Source organism: Tasmannia lanceolata, unplaced genomic scaffold (assembly GCF_043159265.1).
Source record: "Tasmannia lanceolata isolate RefF3 unplaced genomic scaffold, GAP_Taslan_0.1 ptg000015l, whole genome shotgun sequence".
Classification (NCBI taxonomy): Eukaryota; Viridiplantae; Streptophyta; class Magnoliopsida; order Canellales; family Winteraceae; genus Tasmannia; species Tasmannia lanceolata.
Genome location: NW_027518692.1, coordinates 24158606 through 24185049, shown reverse-complemented (window position 1 = coordinate 24185049; position 26444 = coordinate 24158606). Strand labels below are relative to the sequence as shown.

The 26444-nt window shown below is 38.6% G+C and overlaps 1 protein-coding gene across 1 annotated transcript; it reads right to left on the bottom strand.

The window, feature by feature from the left end:
• Window positions 1-21938: 21938 nt before the first annotated feature.
• LOC143845631 (uncharacterized) lies at window positions 21939-26262 on the bottom strand. Its single transcript, XM_077354015.1, has 4 exons — window positions 25971-26262; window positions 24894-25406; window positions 23333-23518; window positions 21939-22449 (listed from the first exon to the last, which is right to left on the bottom strand). Exons 2-4 carry the CDS (start codon window positions 25356-25358, stop codon window positions 22171-22173), a joined length of 930 nt encoding a protein of 309 aa, XP_077210130.1. The 5' UTR covers window positions 25359-25406; window positions 25971-26262; the 3' UTR covers window positions 21939-22170.
• Window positions 26263-26444: the final 182 nt, after the last annotated feature.

Sequence of the window (26444 nt, the reverse complement as noted above, 5' to 3'; positions counted from 1 at the left end):
GGGGACACACTATATTTTTGGGCTACAATAATTTCTCATCATTTCCCTGTAGAGAGGTCTTTTCTTTCAAGTATCGGTTCAATAAAATATTATTTGATACAAAAGGGAATGACTTTTATTGGTGCATCTGCCACCTAGCTTAAGTAATACTTAATACTTAGATTGTAGATACATTTATGTGCCAGAAGCCTTTTAGAGAATTTTTGGATTTGATTTACAAGCACAACATCCATCCATTGAACGTCAAGGATCAATTACCAATGGGGGACAAAAATTAGGTGGAATTATCAACATGACCCATGCTTTTCAGAAATTATCAATGAGGGACAAAAGAGGTCTTGTCATTAAAAGCTGGACGAAAATGCCATTTTCTTAAGCAACACGTTTTGCTTTTCCACTTTTATCTCTTCTCTCTTATTTCCCTCTTTTTTTTACTTTTTCATTTTAAACTTTGTTTTTTTTACCTTACGAGTCATCTTCTTCATCATTTAGTCACCATTGGAGGAGGAAAAACTCAAAAATTTGAAATGTGAGTTCATTCCCATCTATCCCTCAATATCTAGGTTTTGTTTTTCATTAGTTTTAGGATTTTGCATTTCTCCTTCTCGCTTTCAATGGAGGATGAGGAAGATGAATCGTACGGTAGAAAGAAAAAAAAACGTGAAAATGAACGAGTGAAAAAAACAGGAAGTGAAAACGTGTTCACAAGTGACTTGATAAGCCCATTCGGAATTTGGTAACCCCATTTTGATACTGGATAACCCCAACCCCAGAGACTTGAAAACCCCCTTCCAAAACTTCAGTACCCTTGGGCAATTTTAAGGGACTTGATAAGCCCATTCGTAAATTGGTAACCCCATTTTGATACTAGATAACCCCAATCCCAAATACTAACCCCCTTCCAAAACTTTAGTACCCTCGGCCAATTTTCAGGGACTTGATAAGCCCATTTAGAAATTGGTAACCCCATTTTGATACTTGATAACCCCAATCCCAGAGACTTAAAAAACCCCTTCCAAAACTCCAGTACCCTCGGCCAATTTTCAAGGACTTGATAAGCCCATTCAGAAATTGGTAACCCCATTTTTGATACTAGATAACCCTAATCCCAGAGACTTGAAAACCCCCTTCCAAAACTCTAGTACCCTTGGCCAATTTTCAGGGACTTGATCACCCCATTCGGAAATTGGTAACCCCATTTTTTATACTAGATAACCCCAATCCTAGAGACTTGAAAACCCTCGGCCAATTTTCAAGCACTTGATAAGCCCATTCAAAAATTGGTAACCCTACTTTTGAGAGTTACTAACCCCCTTCCAAAGAGTTGATAAACCCCTTCTGCTACAAAACCCCCTACCTATAGCAACTCTTCTATTGGCATTACAATTCTGCTCATGATAGAAATAACAAAAGAAATGGATGTTATTTTCATTAAATGTGCTTCATGTATTACAGCCCAATTTGTGTATTACAAAAAAAAAAAGATTTAAGTGAATCAAAAAATGTGTAGCCATCCATTCATATATTACATCAACTTTTTTCTTATACAATCACTTGCCTTCCAAAAAAGTAAGTGAAGCCATCCATGCATTATCTCAAGAACTTACGCTAAAATATAAATCGCTTAAACCCTAAACAAGATAAATAAGAAACAGAGGAATGAAAAATAGTGCAAAACCCTAAAAAAAGAGAAGAAAAACAAAACCTAAATACAAAGAGATAGATGGTAAGAACTCAGCATTCAAGTTTTCAAGATTTGTCAGCAACAATGATGGCTGAACAATGAGGAAGATGACTAGTACGGTAAAAAATAAAAAAAGGAGATAATGGAAAAGTAAAAGACGAGGGAAGAAGGAAAAAACAAGGTCAAAACGTGTTGTAAATGCCAAAGGGCATTTTCGTCCAGCTTTTACTGACAAGACCTCTTTTGTCCCCCATTGATAATTTTTGAAAAGCATGGGTCCTGTTGATAATTTTGCCTAATGTTTGTCCCCCATTGGTAACTGACCCCTTACCGAATGAGCACACTATCAATATCTCTAATAGAGATGACTTCCATAATGCCCTCTCTAGGACTGATATTTCTAATACTATGTTTACAGCATGGATAGTGGCCAATATTGAATTTCATGATGCCAGAATGCTGCAATATATTGACTCCCAACTGCTTGGGTTTGTAAGGCGGAAGTAAAAAGATGTGACCGAAGGAAAAGAGGGGACAAAGATTGTACCATGCACATCCATCATCAAGTGAATCATATTACTTGTGAATGCTTCTAAACATTGTGCATTATTCTGAGAGTTAACATCCTTCTTTATCCAAACTTTAAATCTTCTGTTTGGGCTTTAGCACCTCAACTTCATCATCTATTTGTATGAATTTTGACGTCATGTGACTTGACAGATCCGTTATAATTATGGAACAATCATTGGAGAGCCTTATTAAATGACTTGCAGTTTAGAGCCCGATTTGTGATACAGAATCCAACTTTATTATGAAGATGTCTCGTGAGATGCTACACTTGTGTGCAAGAACACCCCCCCCCCCCCAATCTCTCACTATATATATAGGGTGTGTACGCAAAATCAAGTCCATTGGATCATCCTAACCCCTCCAAAAGTGGAGGGCAAAAATGTGCAGATTTGTCGACAAACGGTGTCTATCCATTTTTCCCCTCCGCTTTTGGTCCTTTGGATGGGTTAGGATGATCCTATTAACCTGATTTTTGGTACACACTCTATCTACGTAAAGTCCTTCCAAATGAATGGTTTGGAACACCCTAAAAAATGTGGGACCCATGTTTTTGTGGCACTCTAGCTCATATAAGCTATATGAGCTCAAGCTCACAAACAGTCTTCCCATATATATAAGAAGTTTCTTTTAATTTTCAAACTCTAAAATATCTCACATGGATATTATCTAATATTATGTGCAAGTTTGCAAACCATTTTTGGAAACCAAAATACCAATCAAATTGAGCGTTTTTCCTCTCCTAATTTTGGGCATGTTTGTTTGCAAATATAAATTCCTAGAAAATCTCCTAAAAGGTCTCCACAAGATCTCTCCTCTTGATCTCTTAGGAAACAAGTTTCCTAGTATAAGTAGTGTTTTTTTCCTCTTTTCTAATTAATTAATTAGAAACAAGAAATTTTTATTTAAATAATACCTTCCCAAATTTGGATTGGATGAAATTCCATTTGTCTAGGGCACTAACTCTAACAAACATCACATTTCAGTGGATACTGTTGAGATGGGTGTCTTGAATTCAACTCGGCTGAGGTCTTAAATATTGTGTGCAGTTCGGATGCAGACCCGTTTGGCCCATCCTGTTTGGCCCATCTTGTTTTAAGAGTTTTTGGCCCAATAAGAATAAGTTATGGCCCGCTCTATATGAAGAGTTTTAGGGCTTATTTTCGTATTCTTGTCTTCGAGAAGAAGGTTGAGAGCTCAAGAAAGTAACAAGGGGTGTATTAGGGTTTCTTATGGGTTGGGTTGAGAGATGCTGATCTTCTCTTGTAATGTCATGCTCTTATAGTGGATTTTCTCATCGCCTTTGCCGTGGGCGTGGGCTCTGCCAAACCACGTAAATCTTTGTGTCTTTGAGCATTTTGCTAGTGTTTGTTCTTTCGTTTTGCTTTGCCATTGAAATCGCATATTGTTATTTGGGTTTTTTCACAAACTGATACTTTTAGCCCGAATGTTGCCCTTGAAAATGCCTTCTCTATACTAGATATTTGCATATGCTTCGTAGCTCCATTCTTGACAACAAGGTGATTATTACCTGCAGCTCTCACCTCAATTACAGTCTCATGTACATTGAGAGTAGATTGATTCACACTGATTTCTTATTAATAACTGTCTTTCCTAGCACGATGTTGGGTTCTTGACTACATTGACTTTATTGAGATGCAAATTTGACTGGTTTTAAGAATTTTGATTTTTTTTAAACTACCAGACATTTCCATCTTCTTCTTTCTCGTCCCAGTGAGAGTCATGAGTCCCATACATCACACAGGGTTCTTCCTAACATGGAAATGGCATTAGGACAACCATGTTTTGTTAATTGCACCAACTCTGCTTGTCTTTTGTTTTCAAATTGGCATGAGAGAGATTTTTGGGACGGTAGTAATCTTTGATGGCTCATTAAATCTAATCTAATCTAATCTAATCTATCTACTATATATAAAATGATGGGTTAAGTTCTTCCACCCTTTGCCGTTATTTTCGCTTGTGTCCCACTGCCATAATTCCAATTATATCCCACATGTAAGGGCATTTGTGTCATTTGCCGTTATTTCCACTTGGGCAAAATGATGGGTTAAGTTCTTCCACCCTTTGCCGTTATTTCCACTTGTGTCCCACTGTCATGATTCCAATTGTATCCCACATGTAAGGGCATTTGTGTCATTTGCCGTTATTTCCGCTTGTGTCCCACCTTTTGATCCACACGTCAGCATTACTCTTTTACCATTAATCCCTTTGCTGATATCTAACATATGTCTCTATGAGAAATTATTTGAGGGTAAAATCATAATCTATATACAAAAAGTACCGACACAGGGTACCTGTCTATGACAATTACAGCAAAAAAACTATCAAGAAGAGGTAAAAACATATGACAATGACGAAAGAACTACTTTATATTTCTCATGCAAGTCACTTGCAAAATATTGATGGATTCCGGGCACCTAAAGAGGAACAACAATTATGGAAACCCTTATTGATTGGAGGGATAGGATCAGCCTATATCAGTTGGAGGGCTAGGATCAACCTATGGAAATGGTTTTACGGGTACAACCGATTGATGTTGTGTTCCATCACAGGGACGGTTTAGATCAACCTATAACCCTCTATAGATCGGAGGGTTCGGATCAACCTATGAAAATTATTTTTGGGGCACAACCTATGTAGGAAGTGGCCCATCCAAAAGAAATTTCTTTCCTTTTTGTCTGGGATTTACATGTCAGCATTACTTTTTTACCCCTTCGCTGATATCTAACATCTATCTCTGAGAAATTATTTCAGGGTAAAATCGTAATAATCTACATATTAAAGGTACCGACACAGGGTACGGGCCATACTGTACATTTTAATAGACTGAGGAGTGCGATCATCAAAATACGGTGAGTAGTGCCATTATAAAAATATTGTAGTGAGAACATCAGCAATATATATAATTTCAAACCGTCGTTGTTACTTGGATGTTCCCACGCAGGTCGGGTTCAACCCGAATTTGGGTTGGGTCGGGTTAAGCTTTTTCGCAAATCGGGTTGAGTTGGGAAAAATCAACCCCAATTGGAAATCGGGTTGGATCGGGTTGAGCTGTCGGGCAACCCTATCCGACCCGAAACCTGAATTTGGGTTCCATCTGAAGAAGTTTTGTATATGTGTGTTTTTCTTTTTCAACATTGAAATAGTCTCCACAGTCCACAATGGACGGTTTGGATAATCCTATGGTGCGGGCCATATCGTACTTGAATAAAGTGAGGAGTGTGATCATCAAAATATAGTAGTGCGGATAATATTTCCCTTTGTTAATTGTTAGTCCCTGTTTGGTTTGGATTTGAGAACCGATTGTGAGTTAAAAACTTATTATTTGTGACTCACTATTGGTTCTCAAAATCCAAAACAACTCGGCTTGAATTGAGCTGGTCAACAATTGGTACCATATCAAATCGGGTCAGCACGACCCAACCCAACCCGAACTAGGACGGGTTGACACCCAAGTTCCACCCCTAACGATGACGAAAAACTACTTTTCCTTAGTCACTATTGTAGACACCCCATTTTGACTAAGCCCTAAACCCTCCCGGCTCATACCAAATCCATCCGAATCTCAGCATTAGGGTCCCAAACTTCACCCTAGGCTGGATGAAGGTCTCTTCTAACTCCTTGCAGAATTTCATCGAGATCGGGACTCGTTTGCCCAGCAATCAGGCTGAAAGGGTGTGTGTAGTGTAAATAGGGGGTAGCCCACTAGGTTTTTCATTTTACCCTAAAATCCGTGTATTTGAAGAAAAATTCCAGTCGTCCAAAGACCCTAAGTGCCCATGAATACATTTTTAGAAGCCTTAAAGCCCTAGAAATGTCCCGGCAAAATTCCAGAAAATTCCGACGAAGAAACTCGAAAAAGACAAGTGGAGTTAGTGCAGTTATCAAGCGTGGGGAGGGTGTATTAGCCAGCTGGGGTCGCGCATGTGTGCGCTTATCAACTTGGAGTGCCAACATCAACATTCGTTTTCTTTTATAAATAGCCCTTTAACCTCATTTAAAAAAAAAAAAGAAAAGAAAGGAGAATACAAAATTTTCGCAGGGAGAGAGAGCAAGAGGAAAATCCACCGATCCCCAAAATCCCCAATATTATCCTTCTCCGATCTTCTTCTCGGATTTTCTCCGGCCAAAATTCCGGTCAATTTCCGGCCGGCTCTTCATTTTTGCAGCGATATTTCCTTCCTCTTACTCTTCTATTCATCACTACTACAAGAGCTACAGAGAGAGAAGGAGAATCTCTGTTTCAAAAGATCGAATGAAATCTTAAATCGAATCTACACAGAGCTATTAGAGAGGATCGATTCCGGTGGAATTCTAAGCTCCGGCCGAAGGTTTCAAGCATTAATCCCCAAATCAAGATTTCTCTATGCTTTGTCCGAACCCTAATCCATCCCTAAAACTGAGAAAATCTTTCTTCTAGATCTAGAAATCCTAACTCCGGCGAGCTTGCCTGAGTTCTGGTTTGTTTTGATTCTCCTTGAAATTTTTTTTTTTTTTTTTTTTTCTTGCTAGACATTAGATCTGTCTCTCAAATCCTAGATCTATTACCTCTCACCTCTAAAATCTCGATCCAAACTGCATAATCATTTCAAGCTCTAGATCTGATTGCTATTTCTCAGATTCCCCTTGTAATTTTACAATTTCTGGTAAGACTCACAAGTTCCGGCAATGATTCTTCTCCGGTAGCTTCCTTCTCTGATCTAAGCTTCGATCGTCTTCCCCGACGATCCGTACCGGAATCCGGTGATTGAATCTCCCCTATTTTCTCCGGCTACCTCTGCAAATCAACCTCATTATCACTGAGCTTCATCTCCTTCTCTTCTCCGATCAAAGGATTTCATTCATTCTTCTTCTTATTCTCCTTCGGATCCTTGTTTCACTCCTCTCATCTCAGCCGTTTATCTTCATTTTCCCTGATTGATCGATCCACCTCCCTACCGGTTTACCTTCTTCTCTGATCTTACTTTTTCGGAGGATTTTCGGTAGTAAAAAAAAGAGAAGGCCGAGATCTCAACTTCGGCAAACTCCGATTATCTTCTCCGGTAAGGCATTGCTGGATTTCGAACAATCACCTTCATCTGCAACTCCAAAGCTTTTCAGATTTGAGGGTGAAAATTGCAAAGTTTGCAAAGGAAGAGAGTAAGAGGTAAGTTCTATTTGATTTTCTTCTTTCTGCTATTTGATCTGTCTATGTCCAAACTTGTTTAAAAGTTGATTTTTATTTTTCTTTCTCTGAATGTCTTGTTTGTTACTTAATTAAATTAGTCAATATTATTAAGCAATTATAGATTGATTTATTTTTAAGGAAAAAATGAGCAATTCACACATTGTTTCAATGATTTGGAACCTTTAAAAAAATAAAGAGGAAAGAAGAAGACTTCTGAGAACTTAAATTTCAGATCATCATGTAATTTTTTTTTATATAAGTATATCATAATCATCACATATCTATTTCTTATTTCCATTGATGAAAACTTTGATCCTGAGGGATACCTGTGCTCTGCTGCAATAAAGGATGTGAATTTCATGTATATTGGTTTATTCGTTGGGGGCATTATTAAAAAAAAAAAAAAACGAATGTGTTTCTCTTCTTCTGTTTAGCTTGCCTAGATCATTTCTTCAACCTGCTTCTAGTGATTAGTTTCTCTATCAGTCCTCTTGTACATATCCATTTCATTTTTTTTTTTGTAATCCTATGTTCTCATTGCTTCCTTGCAATTGTTCATCATATTGGCCAAGAATTCAAATGGTTTTCTTATACTGATCCAATTAAGGTCGTCTAGTAGTTGGCAGAGACTTTGAGATATCATTATGTAATTTATACTATAAACCATGATAATTTCCCAAAGTTCTGTTTCAATTTCTCTTAATTGTGCAATGAAATAGTAATAATTTGTGTTATTTCCTATGCTAATTTCTTTAATAGTTTATGAAATAGTCGAGTTTAAAAATGCATTTTTTTTTTTACAGCAGATTCTGTTTTAAGTGACAGTAACTTGATCTGGTTATAAAAATTGGATTGTATGTGGTTAATCTGCTGTTTGAGCTAGCGAAAAAGAGATTAAAATTTTTTGTTGAATATGTTCAGAATAGGGAAATATATATGTGATCAAAAGCTATATTTTAAGTTTGGATTGAATAAATCTGTCCAGTTTTTTTTTTTTTTAGCTATTGTTTTGGCATAGTTCATCTCTCAATTTCTAACATAATCTGTCTCCATTTTGTTTCCCTCCTGCAAAGCACTAAAATTTGTACAAATTAGAAATATCATTCAATATATTTAACCTGTTGAATGTTTAATGCTTGTCTTTTATACTAATCTTTGAGTTAGGTTTTGAAGATGGTAATAAATAGATTGTTCAGGTAAGAATATCTTGAGGCTTATAATACTTGTTTATTTATTTATTTAAATGAATTGTTGATAGGAAGAAGGAGATCAGATGACTACTCTATTCGATATCATCGACAGGAGTACTGTCTGATCTCAAGGCGGGATTAGAAATATTATCATGTGTATTTGATATCAGATGATTACTTTGGCATCATCTGATTTCATTGGAGTCCCCGTATTGGGGTTTGTGGTTGGTTTTGAAGTGTTTTGATATTGTTTTTACTTTATTAGGCTATCCAGCGGCTGGTCTGGACTAATTAATGTTATTTATCATTTTATGATTGCTATTAGATTGTATATTCTTCTTTGCTTAACACTTGATTTATTCTTAGAATAGAATTTGCGATTATCTGGTAGCATTTTCTTCTCTTTTTTTAGACTAACACAGTCTTATAGATTTCTGTTAAAATTCTTTGATATTAGAATTCCCTCTCGTTGCAAGGGCGATGAAGGTGCTAGCCTAAGCCCATCCTTAGGGGACTCGCTTAGTCCAAATAACACTCCTCTCATTTATTTAAAGACTTGTCCAAGTCTTTATGGTGTGTATCCCCTAGAAATTAGAAATCCATTCATTGCAAGGGCAATGAAAGAGTTCTCTAGAGTCCTCTCAAGGAGACAGGCTATGTCTCATACAGAGAAAGTTGTATCCTTTAGAGACAAGCTTTGTCTCATTAATGAGTCTATCCTTAGGAGACATGCCATATCTCGTCAGCACCTCTCTTGGAGCTCATCTTCTTGTTTAGGAGTCTCACCCAATCTCATTTTTCTTTCTAAACTTCATCTTTGTGCGTCTCTTGGTTTTTGGAAGAACACCTTGCTCGGCTTGGCATCATACCCCTTACCCTATGGGTATTGGGTTGCACATTTGTTGCACCCTAGGGCTAGGTAGCTGTCCGGCCCGGCTGGGTGTTTTACCTAAACCAAATATGCACAAGGTCTCTTTTTCCTTGTTAGCATTTTTTCTCTATCCTACCTATATGTCTAAGAGACTTGCCCAGTCTCATTCTATTAGCATCCTCCTCTTTGTGCATCATTTGGTTTTGGGAGAACATCCTACTCGGCTTGGCGACATACCCCTTACCCTTATGGGTATTGGGTTGCACATTTGTTGCACCCTAGGGCTAGGTAGCTGTCCGGCCCGGCTGGATGTTTTACCTTTGCTAAATATGCGCAAGGTCTCTTTTTCCTTGGTACTTGTGAGTTTTATCTTAGCTTGATAGTCTCACTAGCACCCTTCTTTATCTCTTTTTCTTTTAGGAGACAGGCTTTGTCTCATTAGCACCTCCTTCTTAGAATCCTATTTTCAGAGTCAGTCCTTAGCCTAGGAGTTTGTCCTTAGCTAGAGAGTCTGTTTTTCTTTCAGGAGTCAGTCCTATCATCATAGGGGTTAGGATTTTATCCAACCTCTCATCAAATCTTGTGTTTTTCTATCCGCTCTTGTAAGGTATAGGATGCTGTCCAACCCTTGCAGAGTTGTTATTCTGTTCATTTCCCTCCGCAAAGCATAGGATGCTGTCCAACCTTTGCGGGATATCAGGAGTCTGTCCTCCCCTTATGATGATAGGATTTGTCCCCTTGAGTCAAAAATACTTAAAAACAACAAAAACATCTAAAAAACCAAAAATCTCAAAAATCTTGAGTCATTAGGAGTAGTTAGAAAATCTGTTCTGAACTACGTTGGCTTGATCCTCTTCCACGAGGTACGTAGTGCAGCTTGGGATCCACATCCCAAGTCCAGCCAAACCTGTAAAAATAAGCATTTTAAATCTTTCAAAATTACAAAAAATCTCTCAAAATATTATTTTTTTCGAAAGGATCTTCCTCTAGAGTTAGGAGGTTGTCCTAGTTAGAGAGTTTTTGAGTCGGGAGTTGCTCCCTCGTTCGTTGTTTGTTTGTTGTGTGTTTTATTTGTTTGTGTTAGAGTTAGGAGTGAGTCCTAGCTAGGAGTTTTATGCCTCCGTCCGGTCAGTTGGCGATCCACATCGCCAATTGATGACTAGGTCTAAGATATGATAGATCCTACTGTTTTTCTTAGGATATACAGCCTAGCTACACATAGATTATAGGAACCACCTGCATTAGCTTAGGGCTAACCTGCATTTAGTTAGGACATATAAGGTGTCCTAAAATCTACAATCCATTGGAATTTAAATAATCACACAAGAAGCTTTAAGAACTAGTCCGGTCTTTTAGATCGAGTCTAGGATAGAGGTCTAGATGTCTTAGGCATCATAGCTTAGAATAGGTGCGAAGAACTACGTTGCCTTGATTCTCGTGGAGGCGGGGATACGTAGGCTTCTTTGGATGAACATCAGACCATCTAAAGACTCGGGCCTAGGTATAGATTAGAGTCTTAGGGTTGTATGGTATCGAGTCATTTTCTATGTTTTGCAGTGTTTTCTTACTTTATTGCGCAGACCTTATGCTTTTAGCTGTAGCATGCATGTGTTTGCACACTAGAACTTAGACACCCATTAGGCATGTCACTTATAACCTAGTTTTGCTTAGGCGACACTTCTTTCATTTCTTTTATGTGTGCTTATTATTCATCTCCGAGACATGCCTGATTAGATAGACGTCTTCTCGGAGATATTGATTCCCATTTCATATGACTTTTGCCCAAAACTCTTCAAAATCATTAAGTAAATGGCATAAGAGACCAGGTGCTTGCACTTGGGCGGACGAGGTGCTCTTTGGACCTTCCGAATTCGTAACCAGGCACGAACCTTCTTTTATATCTCTGGTTATCCGTTGCAACAGAGCATAGTATGGGATCCTTGGCCCACTTCCTTGGATGGCGACTCTTCTTTGTTTAAGGTACGCCTCGAATCTGGGCTAGTCCCCGAATCGAGAGGTATCTCACCTTTTATATCGTCACTCATGCTGTGAGAGGCACTTCTTTCGAGAGTTCCTTGGCAGAGCTCTCCATTCACGTGGATGATCCAGTGAGACGGATAATGTGGGGCACGCTCCCCGCCGCCTCTCTCTCGGATCGGGGTCCACAACTATGTGCGGGTCAAATTACAGAAATGTTGATATTACGAATGCAGGACACTTGTAAAAATATTGACGAATTCTGGGCACCTTAAGAGGAACAACAATTATGGAAGACTCTATAGATTAGAGGGCTAGGATCAGCCTATGAAAATGATTTTACGGGCACAACCTATTGATGTTGTGTTCCATCACATGAACGGTTTAGATCAACCTATGATATTATATGTACAATTTTAAATGGATAGCACGTTTACTAGTAAATAATAAAAGACAAAATGGGTTGATGTAATTATTAAAACATCGTTGTGCTGATGTAATTTCATATCGGATTTTTCACTTTTTAAATTTCTTTTTTAGAGAAGCTTGTTAGGGTTTTCATAGGCTGTATCTGCGGTTCTTTGAAATGAACCCTTGGGTGGGAAGAACGAAGTGAGGAAGGGTGTTTCCGTCTATCTGGGAAAGAAAGAGAGGATCTGAGGACAGGGTCACTGGTTTAGTGGTTTGTCTAGTAATGGGCCCACGTAAAAAAATCTAATGGTTAATAGACTCTTTAGCTTGTGGGCCAGTAAGATGATCATATGGGATTATCTTGTCCCACCTAGCCGGATGATCCTCACCGTTAAAGAGGCAATTTTTTTTGGTCAGAAATAGGGGTGCAATTTGGGTCGGCCTCAACCTGAACCTTACGGGTTCAACCCGGTTTTGGCTCGGGTTGGGTTAGGTTTAAGCTCTTGTATGTTTTTCTATTTGGCCATAGGTTAACCCAGACCCAACCTGGAAAAAACAGGTTATATTTGCCCCTTTTTCTTCGCGAGACAGCCGTCATTTGGTGTGTACTGTGAGTTGTTAGCAGGCATGGTTTTAAATTTTATCCGAAATCTGAAATCTTGTATGTGTTCCTAAGAAAACGAATTTGTCCACTTTTGGAATTTGTCCATTTTTGGAAGTCTCGAAGGGCGTGGAAACACATAAGAACTCTTGAATGGAAATTGAAAAGAGATATAGCTCTTGTTCCTTCGGAAATGATAAGATCTTTGGCCCAAGAAGAAGGGGTTGATCCATATCATCTTGCCTTGGTTCTGCTTCCTCTCTTTTTTTTAACAACACCCAGATCGGGAAAATCGTATGGATTTTATGAAACCATGTGCTATGGCTTGAATCCATAGTCAACCCTATTTTTTATAGGACCATTGAATCCAATTTCTCCATTATTTTACTATCCGTAATAGTGTAAAAAATTACTGTGAAAAGAAGGCAATTTCAGAAAAAAGGCTGAATTTTCAAATAATTGATTTTTAAAAAAATATTAATATTCCGAAATTCCTGCCTAAATTTGGAAATTAATAAAATAATACCTTTTTAAATTACCGGATTTTGGCTGAAATTTAGGAATTTCGGCCAACGGCGAACCGAAACCGACATTTAAATCCATGGTTGTGACCACTTTTGGAAAATTTACAACATGCAAGGACTCATGGACTCATCTGAATAATAAATGGCAACTAAACAATATCAGGAACAAGAAAACATGCTCTTTTACTTTGTTTTCTTAATTTTTGAGGCAACCAAACGGAAAATGAAACACAGCCCCAAAAAATAGTTTTCATGTAAGAGCCTAACTGCTGTCAAGGTTTTAAATTTCGTCGGAAATCCAATTTCGGTCAAGACCGAAACCGAAACGTTCCGAAACCGAAATTGGCGAGACGTACCAAATTTCCTGAGATTTCGTCAATTTCGGTGAAATTTGAATTTCCCAAATTTTGGGCCAAAAATTCGAAATTGTTTGTCTTTGCCGAATTTCTGTTGAAATTTCAGGATTTGGCTGAAATTTCGGTTTTGGCTAGGTCCCAAATTACCCCCGAAACCGAAATTTAAAACCTTTGACTGCCATCATAATATGATCTATATCATTTTTCAAGTCAATAACTGGGCAGCATACTGTGTAGGTGGTATGCATGTGCGCATGTGCAATTGAGACCATTGATCAGTTATAAGAATTACAAAAGAAATCAACGGTTTAGATCTGGTTAGTGGAATCCTAAATCTTGATTGATCAAGAACCTAGTGGGACCAACAGTTATGATCACCTAGAATGGCGCAAGCGGGCCCACATAGTGTCTGTTATGAATATGGCTTAACATAGCTTTTGCTTGCAACTTAAAGAATTCTTCTTTTCCTTACATCCTGAAGTAATTTCTCAATTGCCTTTGGGTTTGATGCCTTGGTTCAATGGTGTGATGTCTTAGAGTTCTATATTTCCTTCTTTCTCCATCTTCTACATCAATATATCTTCACCATCCACTTTCTTTTTCTTGTTCGAAATTTGAAAGGCTCCCTATGATTGTGGATTTCGAATTTTAAAGTTCTCGTGGATAGTTAGGTTTTACTAGTATCATTGAGAGCTTTCGAAGGCGGTCCCTGATTCAATCTTCCCTGGGTCAAATCGTTATCTGCCGGAGGAACAGTCTCGGGCGATTGGGGGTTGCCTGTCCGGCGAGCCGTTGAACAATGGGATTTCAAATGTCAAATGTTCAGATCTACAGGGAGGGGTTCACGAAAAAGACCTTTTCGTCTGCCCCGAAAAGTCGTTGCTCTGTCCGGTAGCTCCTAAGCCTAGAATTTCTGCTCATAAGCGACAAGTAGCCTGGTTGAGCACGTCTACAAAGTCAGCTGACCTGCACCCAAGATCCAAGAAAATGTTTGGCTATAAAAGGCCTGCTAGAGTCTATAATGGTTTAAAGTCGGCGGCAAAGTGGCCTCAGTCCCATCACAATAAAAAGATGAATCACTTGGTGAATGCACTGGCTTCGATCTCTGGATCAAGGACAAATAGGTTGCTTAAGATCCTAAGATCTTTTGCTAAATTGGGAAGAACTGGCCCATCCCACAATTAATCTTCCGTGGTCATAAGTGGAAGGTCAAGGAAATGTTACTTTTTTTGTGTTCCTGCCTTTAACTCCCATCTTGGGAAGGTGCACAGGTCTCCCTTGATGGGATGGCTCGAATAAATGTAATTATTACTAGTCTCCGTTAAAGTTTCTTTGGGATACTTGGTTTAGGATCAGATCCCCCCCCCCGACAAAACCCTAGTTGAAAAGCTTTCGTAAGGCTGTATCCAAGTTAGTAAAGATGGAGGGTCAGGAGGTTATGCCCCAAGAATCATCCTCTTGTCCAGGGGGGAGGTAGAGGAATCTTTTCATGGAAATCATGGTGCTGAATTTAGTACTTCGTAAGATAAGAAGAATGGTTTTTGATGAAGAGTTAGCAATCACTAACATGTTTCATGATATCTCTAGAACTTCGCTGGAGGATAGGAGACGGTGGAGTAGACTATGGGAGGCTTCGAAAGAGGCGGTCATCTCTTACCTGGAGGGAGAAATTGAAATTCGATCATCCCCTGGCTTCCTGGAAAGAAATCCGGATGCAATTGCATGGGTTTGCCGTCTCCCCTCTTTCAAAGCTTTCTGGATGAACTTGGGAATGACTTTGGGGGTTTGGAGGTGGAGACAGCTGATGGATGAATGCTAAAATGACTATATTATAAGGTATTTGGTTTGGCGTGATTGGGGAAGTATATAAACTGCATATGACAAGATTTAGAAAGGAAGAATCTAGTTTTTGGTTTAGGCTCTCTGGTTCAGGGTATGCCCTGGCCAGCTCTATTTCATACTATGTAATGTCAGGCGGGACTACTGGTCCCTAATGTAATTATTATAGTATCAATAAAAATATATCATCTTTCAAAAAAAAAACTAATATCATTGAGAGGGAACAATATGAACAGATGATCTAAAAAATTGGCTGATGGTTTGAGACTTTGAGTCAATATCAATCAATAGATTTTTATTTTTTTATTAGTTTATTGATTAGGCTAATCTCAAAATCCAATGGTTAGATCAGACTAATTTCAAGTTGAATTGACATATGATAAACACTAGGTGTGAATTCTGAGACATAGAACTTTCATATCTGATCTATTTTTGAAAAGTTCCACTGAAGCCCTAATTTGAGCATATTTTGGTCCATTTGTATAAAAGTTAAAGATTGATTTGGCTATCCTTTACAAGTTCTACATCAACATATGCTTGGGTCGAGTGGATGTTTCTTCATCTGGAGTTGGAATGAATTAGGTTCAGCCTCAAGTGAAAAAGATGGAAGTACCAGTGCATGAAACTAGCTCGTTTTATGACCCCGAGTAATGGGACTCCCTAGGGTTTTCTTGGTACACCTTGCTATTATGGGACAGTGTGAATTCTATCTGTCATTTGAGTAGAGACCCTCGGTATGCATAATTTATATGTACAATTAGCATGATATAAGTTTATAGAATACCTAATGAAAGAATCACTACTAGATCTTTGGGGATTATTCTATTTACATGATACAATTATTCTCTAGACACGAGGGGTTCAAATTATCTTGTGTGTTGTCTGTGTAACTATGATATCACCAAACAGTGATTCACAATCAGGGAAAATGTACGGGTATGTTGGGATATGTATATGCTCAATATATAATCCACCACTCCAATTGGAGAGAATATTTTAGATGGTATCCCTTATGTATTGGCCTTTACGAATCTAATGCTTGTAGTATTGATTTCGTAAAATTATTGTATCACATGTTTTATTAATATATATATTTTATGTAAATATATTATGTTTTCAAATGAGCTTTAGTTCAATTATCAATGGGTCTATGCAGAGCAGAGAATTCATTGGCCAGAGATAAGCTAGTGATTCTTCTAGTCCCAATGGTCCACACAAAACTTTAGAAATATTGTATTATTTTTCTTAATTTTATGGACAGAGCAATAGATGATTTCGTAAAATTTGATGAATAAACTAGGTGATAATCGCCTTCTCATGTCCAAATTATGTGGATTTGAAGAGAAATCTGACCATAGATTGGTAAAAACAAATTTTAAATGGATTAAGAGAACAAGACAGAAACTCATTGGCAGGGCCAATAATGGTAGCACACAATTTTTGGGTCCCAGAGGGCCTAAATATGTGTGAAATCAACACAAATGACTTGTATACCATCATAAGTCGACCTGTAGCGAATTTAGGAGAACTTGATTAATACTTTTGATGATACAAACCGGAGGTTTGTTCGTAGAATCCGAACATCAGAAGTAAGAGTAGCTATGAAAAATATGAAATCAGGTAAGGCTAGGGGGTCTGACGATATTCCTATTGAGACTTGGAGATGCTTTGGTGATGTGGGTTTGGTTTAGTTAACTAGATTATTTAACAATATTTTGAAGACTAAGAAGATGCCTGATGAGTGGAGGAAGAGTACATTAGTACCTATTTATCAAAATAAAGGGGATATTCAGTGTTGCACCAATTACCGGGGAATTAAGCTAATGAGTCACACCATGAAGCTTTGGGAGAGGGTAATTGAGCATAGACTAATAAAAGAGACTAAGGTTTCAGAGAATTAGTTTGGCTTCATGCCCGGACGATCAACTATGGAAGCTATCTTCTTGATTAGGCGGTTAATGGAGAAATTTAGATAAAATAAAAAAGACCTTCATATGGTTTTTATTGATTTAGAGAAAACGTATGATAGGGTTCCCAAGTGTGTTATGTGGTGAGTCCTTGAAAGGAAAAAAGTGCCTACTAAATATCTTGATGTGATTAAGGATATGTACAATGGAGCAGCAACTAGTGTCAGAATCGCAGATGGCACGTGTAGTGAGTTTCCAATTACAATAGGACTGCACCAAGGATCAGCTCTAAACCCTTATCTTTTTACGCTAGTTATGGATCAGCTTACGGAGGGTATCCAGGATGAGGTGCCGTGGTGTATGTTATTTGCAGATGACATAATATTAATCAACGAAACCAAAGCAGGAGTTAATGCTATGTTAGAGTTACGGAGAACTACATTGGAATCCAAAGGTTTTAGAATTTAGACTAAGTAGAACTAAGACAGAGTATATGGAGTGCAACTTTGGTAATGTAAGGAGGCGGGACGAGGATGTAGTAAATATGGCTGGACAGGAGGTACCTAAGAGGGATATCTTTCGGTATCTTTGGTTCAATTCTACATAAGGAAGGAGAGATTGAAGAGGATGCTAACTATAGAATAAGAGCATGTTGGTTGAAGTGGAAGCTCGCCTCAAGAGTTTTGTGCGACCGTAAAATCCCTACCAAGTTGAAGGGAAAATTTTATAAGACAGCTGTGAGGCCAGCCATGCTATATGGCTAAAAATGTTGGGCCACCAATTAGCAGCATGTGCATAAGATGAGTGTAGATGAGATGCGAATGCTTAGATGGATGTGCGGCCACACAAGGTTAGATAGAATTAAAAATGTTGACATTCGTAAAAAGGTGGAGGTGGCACCAATTGAGGAGAAGATGAGAGAGCACCGCTTAAGATGGTTTGGACATATCCACCGTAGGCCTTTGGATCCTCCAGTGAGAAGAGGCGACTTGTGCCAAAGTTAATGGAGTAAAAAGTAGGGGCAGACCGAAAACAACTTGGGTAGAAACAGTGAGGAAAGACTTGATAGCTAGGAACATAACAGAGAACATGACCTTGGATATGATAGAATGGAAGAAAATGATCCATGTAGAAGAACCCAACTAGAGCCAGGATTAGAGCTAGGGAGATTCCTTTCACCTTCTTCATGAAATTTTTCTAAAGGATTCATTTAGCCGACCCCAACTCAAAGGCTTTTCATAACCACCCCCCCCCCCCTCCACACACACACACACGCACACACACACACAATCCGAGAAATTATATCAGGTTGGTCGGGTCTAGTCTTTTATGGCAAAGCCCGAGATTCATAAACCTAACTCGATAATTTGTCGAGTCAAGTCGAGTTTTTATTGTTTAGCATAGTGCGATGACTAATTTCAAAGAGTGTAGAAAACAACAAATCTTCACACCAAAAATCTGTAGATTTATGTCTCTATCATTGCATATGGGAATATAAAAAGCCAAGAGGAGAAGGCATGACCAGAAGAATTGTGTGAAATAAGTGAATCTATCCAGTTGAGGCATGATTGATTGAAAAAACAATGAATCCCTCCAGACAGAAAGAGACTCCTTCATGTGCGAGCAGTGAAGAACTAAACGAGAACTGTGGTTGGTTGTTGACCAACGGAAAGCATGGAAGAAAGAAAGATGAACAAAGAAGGGCAACTTGAGATGCCGCCCAGCAAACTGCAGCATTACTAATAAAGGGACCCCCCAACTCTCAACCTTTTAAGGGCGCTAGCACCTGTCAGAATAGTCCTGGTCTCAATCAAATTCTTGATCTTATTGTAGCTTTGGTAAAGAGTACTTTCCTTATTGTGATTTTATGTTCAGTGGTACGTCACCTGTCCATAAGATAAGGGAGGGCTGTCGTCTAGCCCGTTCGATCCTTTTTGGATCCGTTCTAGTGCAGCAGTATCCATGGCTACCATGTGTGGGGCTATCGTGCTGACTATTGCGCCCCTATTCGAGTAAGGGAATCCATTTTGTTCCGGTAGTTTAGCTTAGCTTGAGTTAGAGGAACCACCATTTGTATTCCCTATTTTAGAAGGAAACTAGGTTGTGTTCAGCATCCATTATGAAAACAAGCCTCTTTTTCAGGTTTGTAGGATGAAAATTGGTAAAGAATCCCTAAACTCAGTCTGCTCACCTGGCCTGGTGGAGTGAAATCTGAGCTATATATTGGCGATCGGTCGCGATCTAATGATTATTGGGAGAGGTCCTGGGTTATATTAATCCCAAGAGTCACTCTAGAGCCGATTTAGACTGTACAATCGCAGTTTTGCACGATCAAACGGTCAAATAAGCAGCCCATGTTGATAAGGTGTCATGAAAGTGTGCATTTCTTCATGAAAATACACCAAACCAAAAGGTCTATAAATAGACCAAAAACTCATCATTTGAGAAGTGAGAAATTATATGATGAAGGGTCGTATGAAAAAATACTCATCATCCAATCCTTGATACTTGATCCAACAGCAGATCCTAAAGGAATATCAAGGGTGGTACTTCTATCGTACCACCTTTAAGTGTTTATACGGCCCTTCATGATATAGTTTTTCTGAGAAGTAATCCGAGATCACTTGTGGGAATTAAATCCTAGTGATTTTCAAAGCCTCTCTCTCTCTCTCTATAGATTTATAAATTCTCCTTTTAATCCATTTCAATTCTTCTATTTCTTGTTAGTTGTTTATCGCGATAATAGAAACCAATATCTCATAGACTTGCAAAATCTAAGGGTATTTTGGGTTTGCTTCTACTTGTGCATAGCGTCAACAAACATCAATAAATCATATCTATTGGGCTTTATTGTATCTTAGAGGCGAACTTGCGGATCCCCTTTGCACGTCATTCAAATGGTGGGGGCGAATATCATCTTATGGAAAGCATCATCGTTACACGCCTTGAAGCATCATCTCCATCTACATATCCACCTAAGGTTCATCCGCAACACAATTTTCTCCAACATAAATTCTTTAATCAACATAAAGAAACTTAAACATTCTGTAATTATCCTAAAAGATTAATTTACAGCTCACCAAAAAAAAAAAAAAAACTCTAGTTTCACATCGGGGTAAGCCATAATGGTCCCGTATTTATCAAAAAGTACTGGACAGACCATATCATAGGATGATCCAAACCGTCCAAGTGATGGAACGCAACGTAAATAGGTTGTTCTCAAAAAAACCATTTCTACAGGATGATCCCAGCCCTCCGATCTAAAGAGGTTTCCATAATATGCAGTTCCTCTATAGACCGGAGGGCTGGGTCACCATGTAGACATCCTATTCACGTAGTGGCCCATGACATGGACGGTTTGGATCTTCATACTACAGTGGGGCACACTTGACACGATGATCTAAGCAGTTCAATTCTTACACTATAACATAAATAGCTTCTAATCCGCAGGTCATATCCATAGGATGATCCTAACCCTCCGATCTGCATAGGGTTAGGATCATCCTATGGAGATGATCTTTGGGGTACTGCTTATTAACTTTTTGGCCCATCAAATGTACGGTGTGGTTCATCCCGTGAAGTGGGGGCTGCTGTACCTTTTGAAAAAAAAAACTGGACTTCAAATCTCATTTGAAAGATCTTTAAATGAGGAATGATAGATGCAAGGAGCCCTTGCATAGAGAGCCGGAAAAGTTCCCCCTTGATTGGTTCCACGTCATTACTTTTTCAACGGTTACGCTTTAATGATGTGGAACCAATCGAGGGCCATTTTCCGGCTCTCGGGGCTCCCTTGCATCTATCATTGCTCTCTTTAAATAGGAGTGTTTTAACTTTTTAAGTTATTTTTGTGGGAGGCTGATTTGGTGCACCAACTTTTAGGGGCCGCTTGGATGGGAGACGAGAGGAGACTGGCCGTGGTTTTTTTATTTCTCGCCCTTCTTTCCGTCAGCAAGAGAGCCGCAAATGTAGCCCAAAAATAATGATTTTATATGGTTGATGGCAAATGTAGCCCAAAAATACAGTGGGGCACAGGGACGGAACCAGGAATTTACACTTGAGTTATTATTTCTTTTAGCAGCATTCTGTAGAAACTTTTTTCTTATTGTAGTGATAAAAGGGATTTTGCAAGTCATTGTGGGGGGGGGGGGGGGGGGGAGGGGGAGGAGGAGGATTGGCATGCCACCCCCACACTATATGTCCCTCCGCTCCTGATGGGGCACATATTGTTTGGGTGATCCAAACCATTAATTTGTTGGGACCTGTCAAAGATCGGAGGATTAGGATCCTCCTATGGACCAGATTCTCTGGGGACCTCCTATATATGCCAGGTCCCAACAAACGAATGGTTTGGATCACCTAAATAATGTGGCCCCACTGTGCAAGCCGTATAAAATTTCTCTAAAGTACTCCTATTAGGCCCTGCTCGGATTGCAGGATTTTTTTTGGAAAAGTTTAGAAAAGAAAAACTTTTTCAGAATTTCTTGATTTTCTACTGTTTGATTACACTTGGAAAAAGTAACTTGAACCTCAGTGTATCAAGTTTTATCTAGAGTGACCTTCAATTTATAATCGTATCTGGAGAAGTTTAGAAAAGAAAAACTTTTTTTCAGAATTTCTTGCTTTTCTATTGTTTAATGAGGAATGATAGATGTAAGGGCCCTCTTTATGCAAGGACGGGAGAAGGGCCCTTGAATAGATTGACATTGATCTATTCAAGGGCCCTTCTCCCAATAGTAACTTTTTTCATAAAGAGGGCTTGAACCACATGAAAAGAGTAACTTGAACCACAGCATTTCAAGTTTTACCTAGCAAGAGCTTCAATTTATAATCATATCCCACTAAATAAGTCATAACCATATCATTTTCACTAGAACCTGTGGTAACTGAAAAAAAAAACTTTCTGGGAAACATATTTCTGCAAGAAATGCTTGTCCTGAAATCCAAACAGGGCCTTTGTGAACAAAACGAACGAACCTTAGATTTCAAGTGTGAGATGCAAAACTCAATCCGATAGAACCATGCCACCATGGGCTCAACCCCTTCTGTGCATTGAATTTAATCATAAGTACAAGAATCCTTTAAGAAATTGATGGGTTTGGTCATACCAGAGTCTATGACAAGCGCGCACGAGACGTGCCTATGGTGGTTTGTCCTCACCAGCTTTCCCATCACATCTCCTTGTGATCGAAGGACGAATTCCAATGTCAATGGAACTCTACTTCCATTCTGGGATACTGTTAGGCCAGCCCCAGCTCCATACAGAGGAACTTTGTTTCCTTCAAGGATTGCTGATACCACACGGTGGCTTTTTCTGGGCTGGTAGTATTTCTTCAACTGCAATCACATTCAGATAACTTGAACATTGATTAAAATTTCAGGCGAATGCAACCCCAGTGGCCACTTTCTGATAATACATTTGATCATTATAAGTGATGTGTAGTGACCAAATATTCATTCAAGGAAAAGAATAATGGAGGTGAATAAATGAATCTAAAGGTTGATAATAACAACCTAAGTTACTGATAATAGTACTAGTATTGTCTCTGTTAAGAATCATCCTAACCATTAAAGTGGCCACGCAAGAGCAATGGACAAGATCAGTTGGTTTATCGAAATAGTAAGGCAGATAAGGAGTTTAATGGATATAGCGAAGTACAATGCTTTTTAACTAGTTTAGACAGCCAGAATGGTAGCATGTTAAATTTCTTTAAAAACACACATTCTTCATCATGTCGTATATTTGTTTTTAATGAAAGAGACAGACGCAAAGTTATTGGGATTATGAAAGAGGTAGGGGCCGGCCGAAAACAACTTGGGTAGAAACAGTGAGCAACGACTTGTTGGCTAGGAACATAACAGAGAACATGACCTTAGATAGGAGAGAACGGAAGAAAATGATCCATGTAGACGAACCCGACTAGTGTCAGGAGAGCAGACTTAGTCAATTTGAGCCGGGTATATTCTTTCACCTTCTTGATGAAAATTCTCTAAAGAATTCAGTAGCCGACCCAAACTAGTTTTGGACAGAGGCTTAGTTGAGTTGAGTTGAGAATTAAAGAGACAGATGCAAAGTTATTGGGATTATGTTATTTTTGGCCTCTTGTGAGTTGGAAGTATCCCAGTTTGGTTCAATGAATTTTAATCTCTATTTGATTGAAAAAGAAAAGAAGATTAATCTCTATTTGATTGAAAAAGAAAAGAAGGGAAGTTAAATCACCTGTCCAGTTGCAATCACAATTTTCGAATAGATAAGATTGATGGGTGTGGAGCTGACATGAATTCCAAACAATGATGCAGGATTGTAGATGCTTATCTTCAATGAGCAATTCATGGTTGACATCTTTGTTGGGACCCCAGTGTCATCCAACCCTCCGCCAAGATAGAAGTTATTTACAGCCAGACTCTGAAACAAAGCAATCGTCAAGGAGAACAATGATTCATAAGGAACTGATTTTTGACAAAAATGTAATTTCATGATAAAGTAAAAATCAAGGGGAAATGTAAGAAGGATAGAATTACAATACAAGTTCTTATCTTAGTCCTGTAGTTTAGAAATTAGACACACAATGCAATGAACTGAGGATGATCAAATAAATTCATTGCAATTACTACACGAGGCAAAAGACACTTATCAATGCAAATTTGGTGAGTCAATGCAGTTTGTCCAGCCTCCAAGTATCGAATATTGTTAAAGTATAAAAGATAAATAACGCCTTTCTCCAACAGCTTGAGCTTTTAGAGAAGTTGGTAAGTTAACATGGTCTCAGAGCCAAAGGTTTCAAGTAGCAAAAATCCAAATGCTATGGTCTGCCCAAAGTGGGACCACATGTGCCATGTGTTTGCCAAGTGGGCCACACGTGCTGGGGAGTGTTAGAGTATAAAAGATAAATAATGCCTTTCTCCAACAGCTTAAGCTTTTGGAGAAGTTGGTAAGTTAACAAATACAAACACTGATATATATAAGAATCCGGTGAGAATTTAGTGACTCAACTCACTCAAACATTCAAAGAAAGATTTCCGAGTGCATTCAATCGAAAGCACAGCAGAACTAAAAAATAAAAAATAAATAAAAACTTTTCAATTAATCAATGTTTCAAAATGTGATTGTGGGCCAAAATGCAGCCAAAACAAATCCTAGTCAATTAAATACTCAGTTGACGTGGTCATAACTCGGGGGAGTCAAAGGAGTTTTGATTGAATTTACAGGGAAAAATGCAGACTCAAACAAGATCTCAGAATGTAAAAGGGATTCGACTCGGGCAAGTCGAAGATGGCGTGAGGGAATCTTGAGACTATGCAATGTATCAATAATCAGATTTCCACAACTTATTTTCCTTCGACTTTCTTCATTACCTTTTCATTTATTTTGCTCTTTACTAAAGCGAAACCAATTGAGTACAAATGCATATCTAATGCAAAAACCTAAACATACAACAATTTTTTTTTTGGGTTTCTATTTTCGGATATATGATGAATCTTTCATAGAGAAGTGTCATTTCCCAACAGTTTTTCCCAATGCTAGAAAGCATAGACTTGGCTAAAAAACAGTCTTTCATGTGTCCAAGTTCCACATTAACAATGAGAATTAAAAACTTATGGGATCAGTACCAGAAACCCAACCAAATTGAATAAAGTTGGCGGAGTCCCGAATCAATCACTAAGTTTCCGAAGCCCAATTAGTTCATGACAGTTTCTGCAAACATTTTTCATACTTTTGAGCTCAATGATGCATGAAAATTATCTACTAAAAAACAACAAAGAACTTGAATTTGACATACCTTCACTTCTATCTCCGCTTTGAACGGGCGACTCGCACCCCAGATAATAAGAGAAAAAACAGTGAACAGCAGAATGAAACCCAAAAGAACAAGCCAGACCTGGCAAGGCCGAGAAAGTCCCTCTCGGTCAAGATCATCATAAGCGCCCTCTTCTTCTATCACATTACACTCGGGCCAACCCTTATCATTCCTCCTCCTGTTCCCTTTCTGGCCCAAGGAAGATTTGAAAGTCCCCGAGATCCGGCTAGCAGAAGAAGCCAACGAATGGCGTTCAAAAGAAGGATGTGAAGGTGACTCCACCGGGCTGTTGTACACAGGAGTTGCCTGCATTGAAGAGGACTTCTCGCTGTCACGGGAGTCCTGCGAGGGACTCTGCACATAGTAAACAGGCCTTTTCGAAGACACTGAGGGGGACGAAGTCTCGAAGCTGGTGACATCGGAGTCGGACTTAGCATGCATCATCATGGACTAAAACTGTGGAGAACCCGCAGAAGGATACTTAATTTCGAATTTCTGCCAATCAATTAAAAAAAGATTCAGCACAACTTTCTTCCTAAAGTATTAGAATTTCTGCAGGACAACATTGAAGGCTATAATAGCCTTCATTTTTGGGGTAGCAAAATACAATTGTGAAGAGAGAGTTACTTGCAAGAGAATGGGGGGAACTGTAAAGAGAGAGTTACTTGCAAGAGAATGGGGGGAACTGTAAAGAGAGAGTTACTTGCAACAAATTGGGAGGATTCAACACATCAATTTGTTAAATATTCACAGATTCTTATAGAGACAAGAATATAAGATCCTTCTATCTCTACCAAGAACAGTAGATTTGATAAATATTCACAGATTCTTATAGAGACACATAAATTTGAAAGAACCGCTAACGAGATTCAAGAAATTGAAGAACAAAATACACCAAAAATCGCAAAAAATCCCAAAGTTTCAACGGAAAAGAAGAATTTAAGACCTAGACTTCAGAAACTGGAATTTTTCTCTCTGGTACAAAATTATAAATCCTGAAAAAAAAAAAAAAAAAGTTCTAGAGAGTACCGAATAAGCTGAATTTTTGTATTTTCTTACCATAAGCTCTGCAACTTCTTGTAGAAAGAAGAAAAAGCTCGAGGCTTCTCGTAATTCAAACCGATTTCTCAAATTCATGCCCTAAATCAAATTTCTAGAATCAAATTTCAAATAAAATGGTATCAGAGACTCCATTAATCATTTCATGCAACTATTCCGCTCTAGAAACGAAAATTCATTTCATCCGAACTTGAGAAATTCGTTTAGATCTAAAAAAATCTCTCCTTTTCTCTCTCTCTATATGTGTCTGAATGTGCATGAAAGCAGGACGCGTGGGTTTCGAATCTCAGAGACATGAAAGCTACTCGAGATTTAAGTAGGGAAGAGCGAGGGGAGGTAGTTAATTAGGTTCGGGGAATAGGCTCGGAACCGAGGCTGAGGCTAGATTATCAAATGATATGAACACTCCTTTACAATTATGTGATGATAAATTCGCACCCTATGTGGGATATTTCGCACGTAGTTGGCCACCAT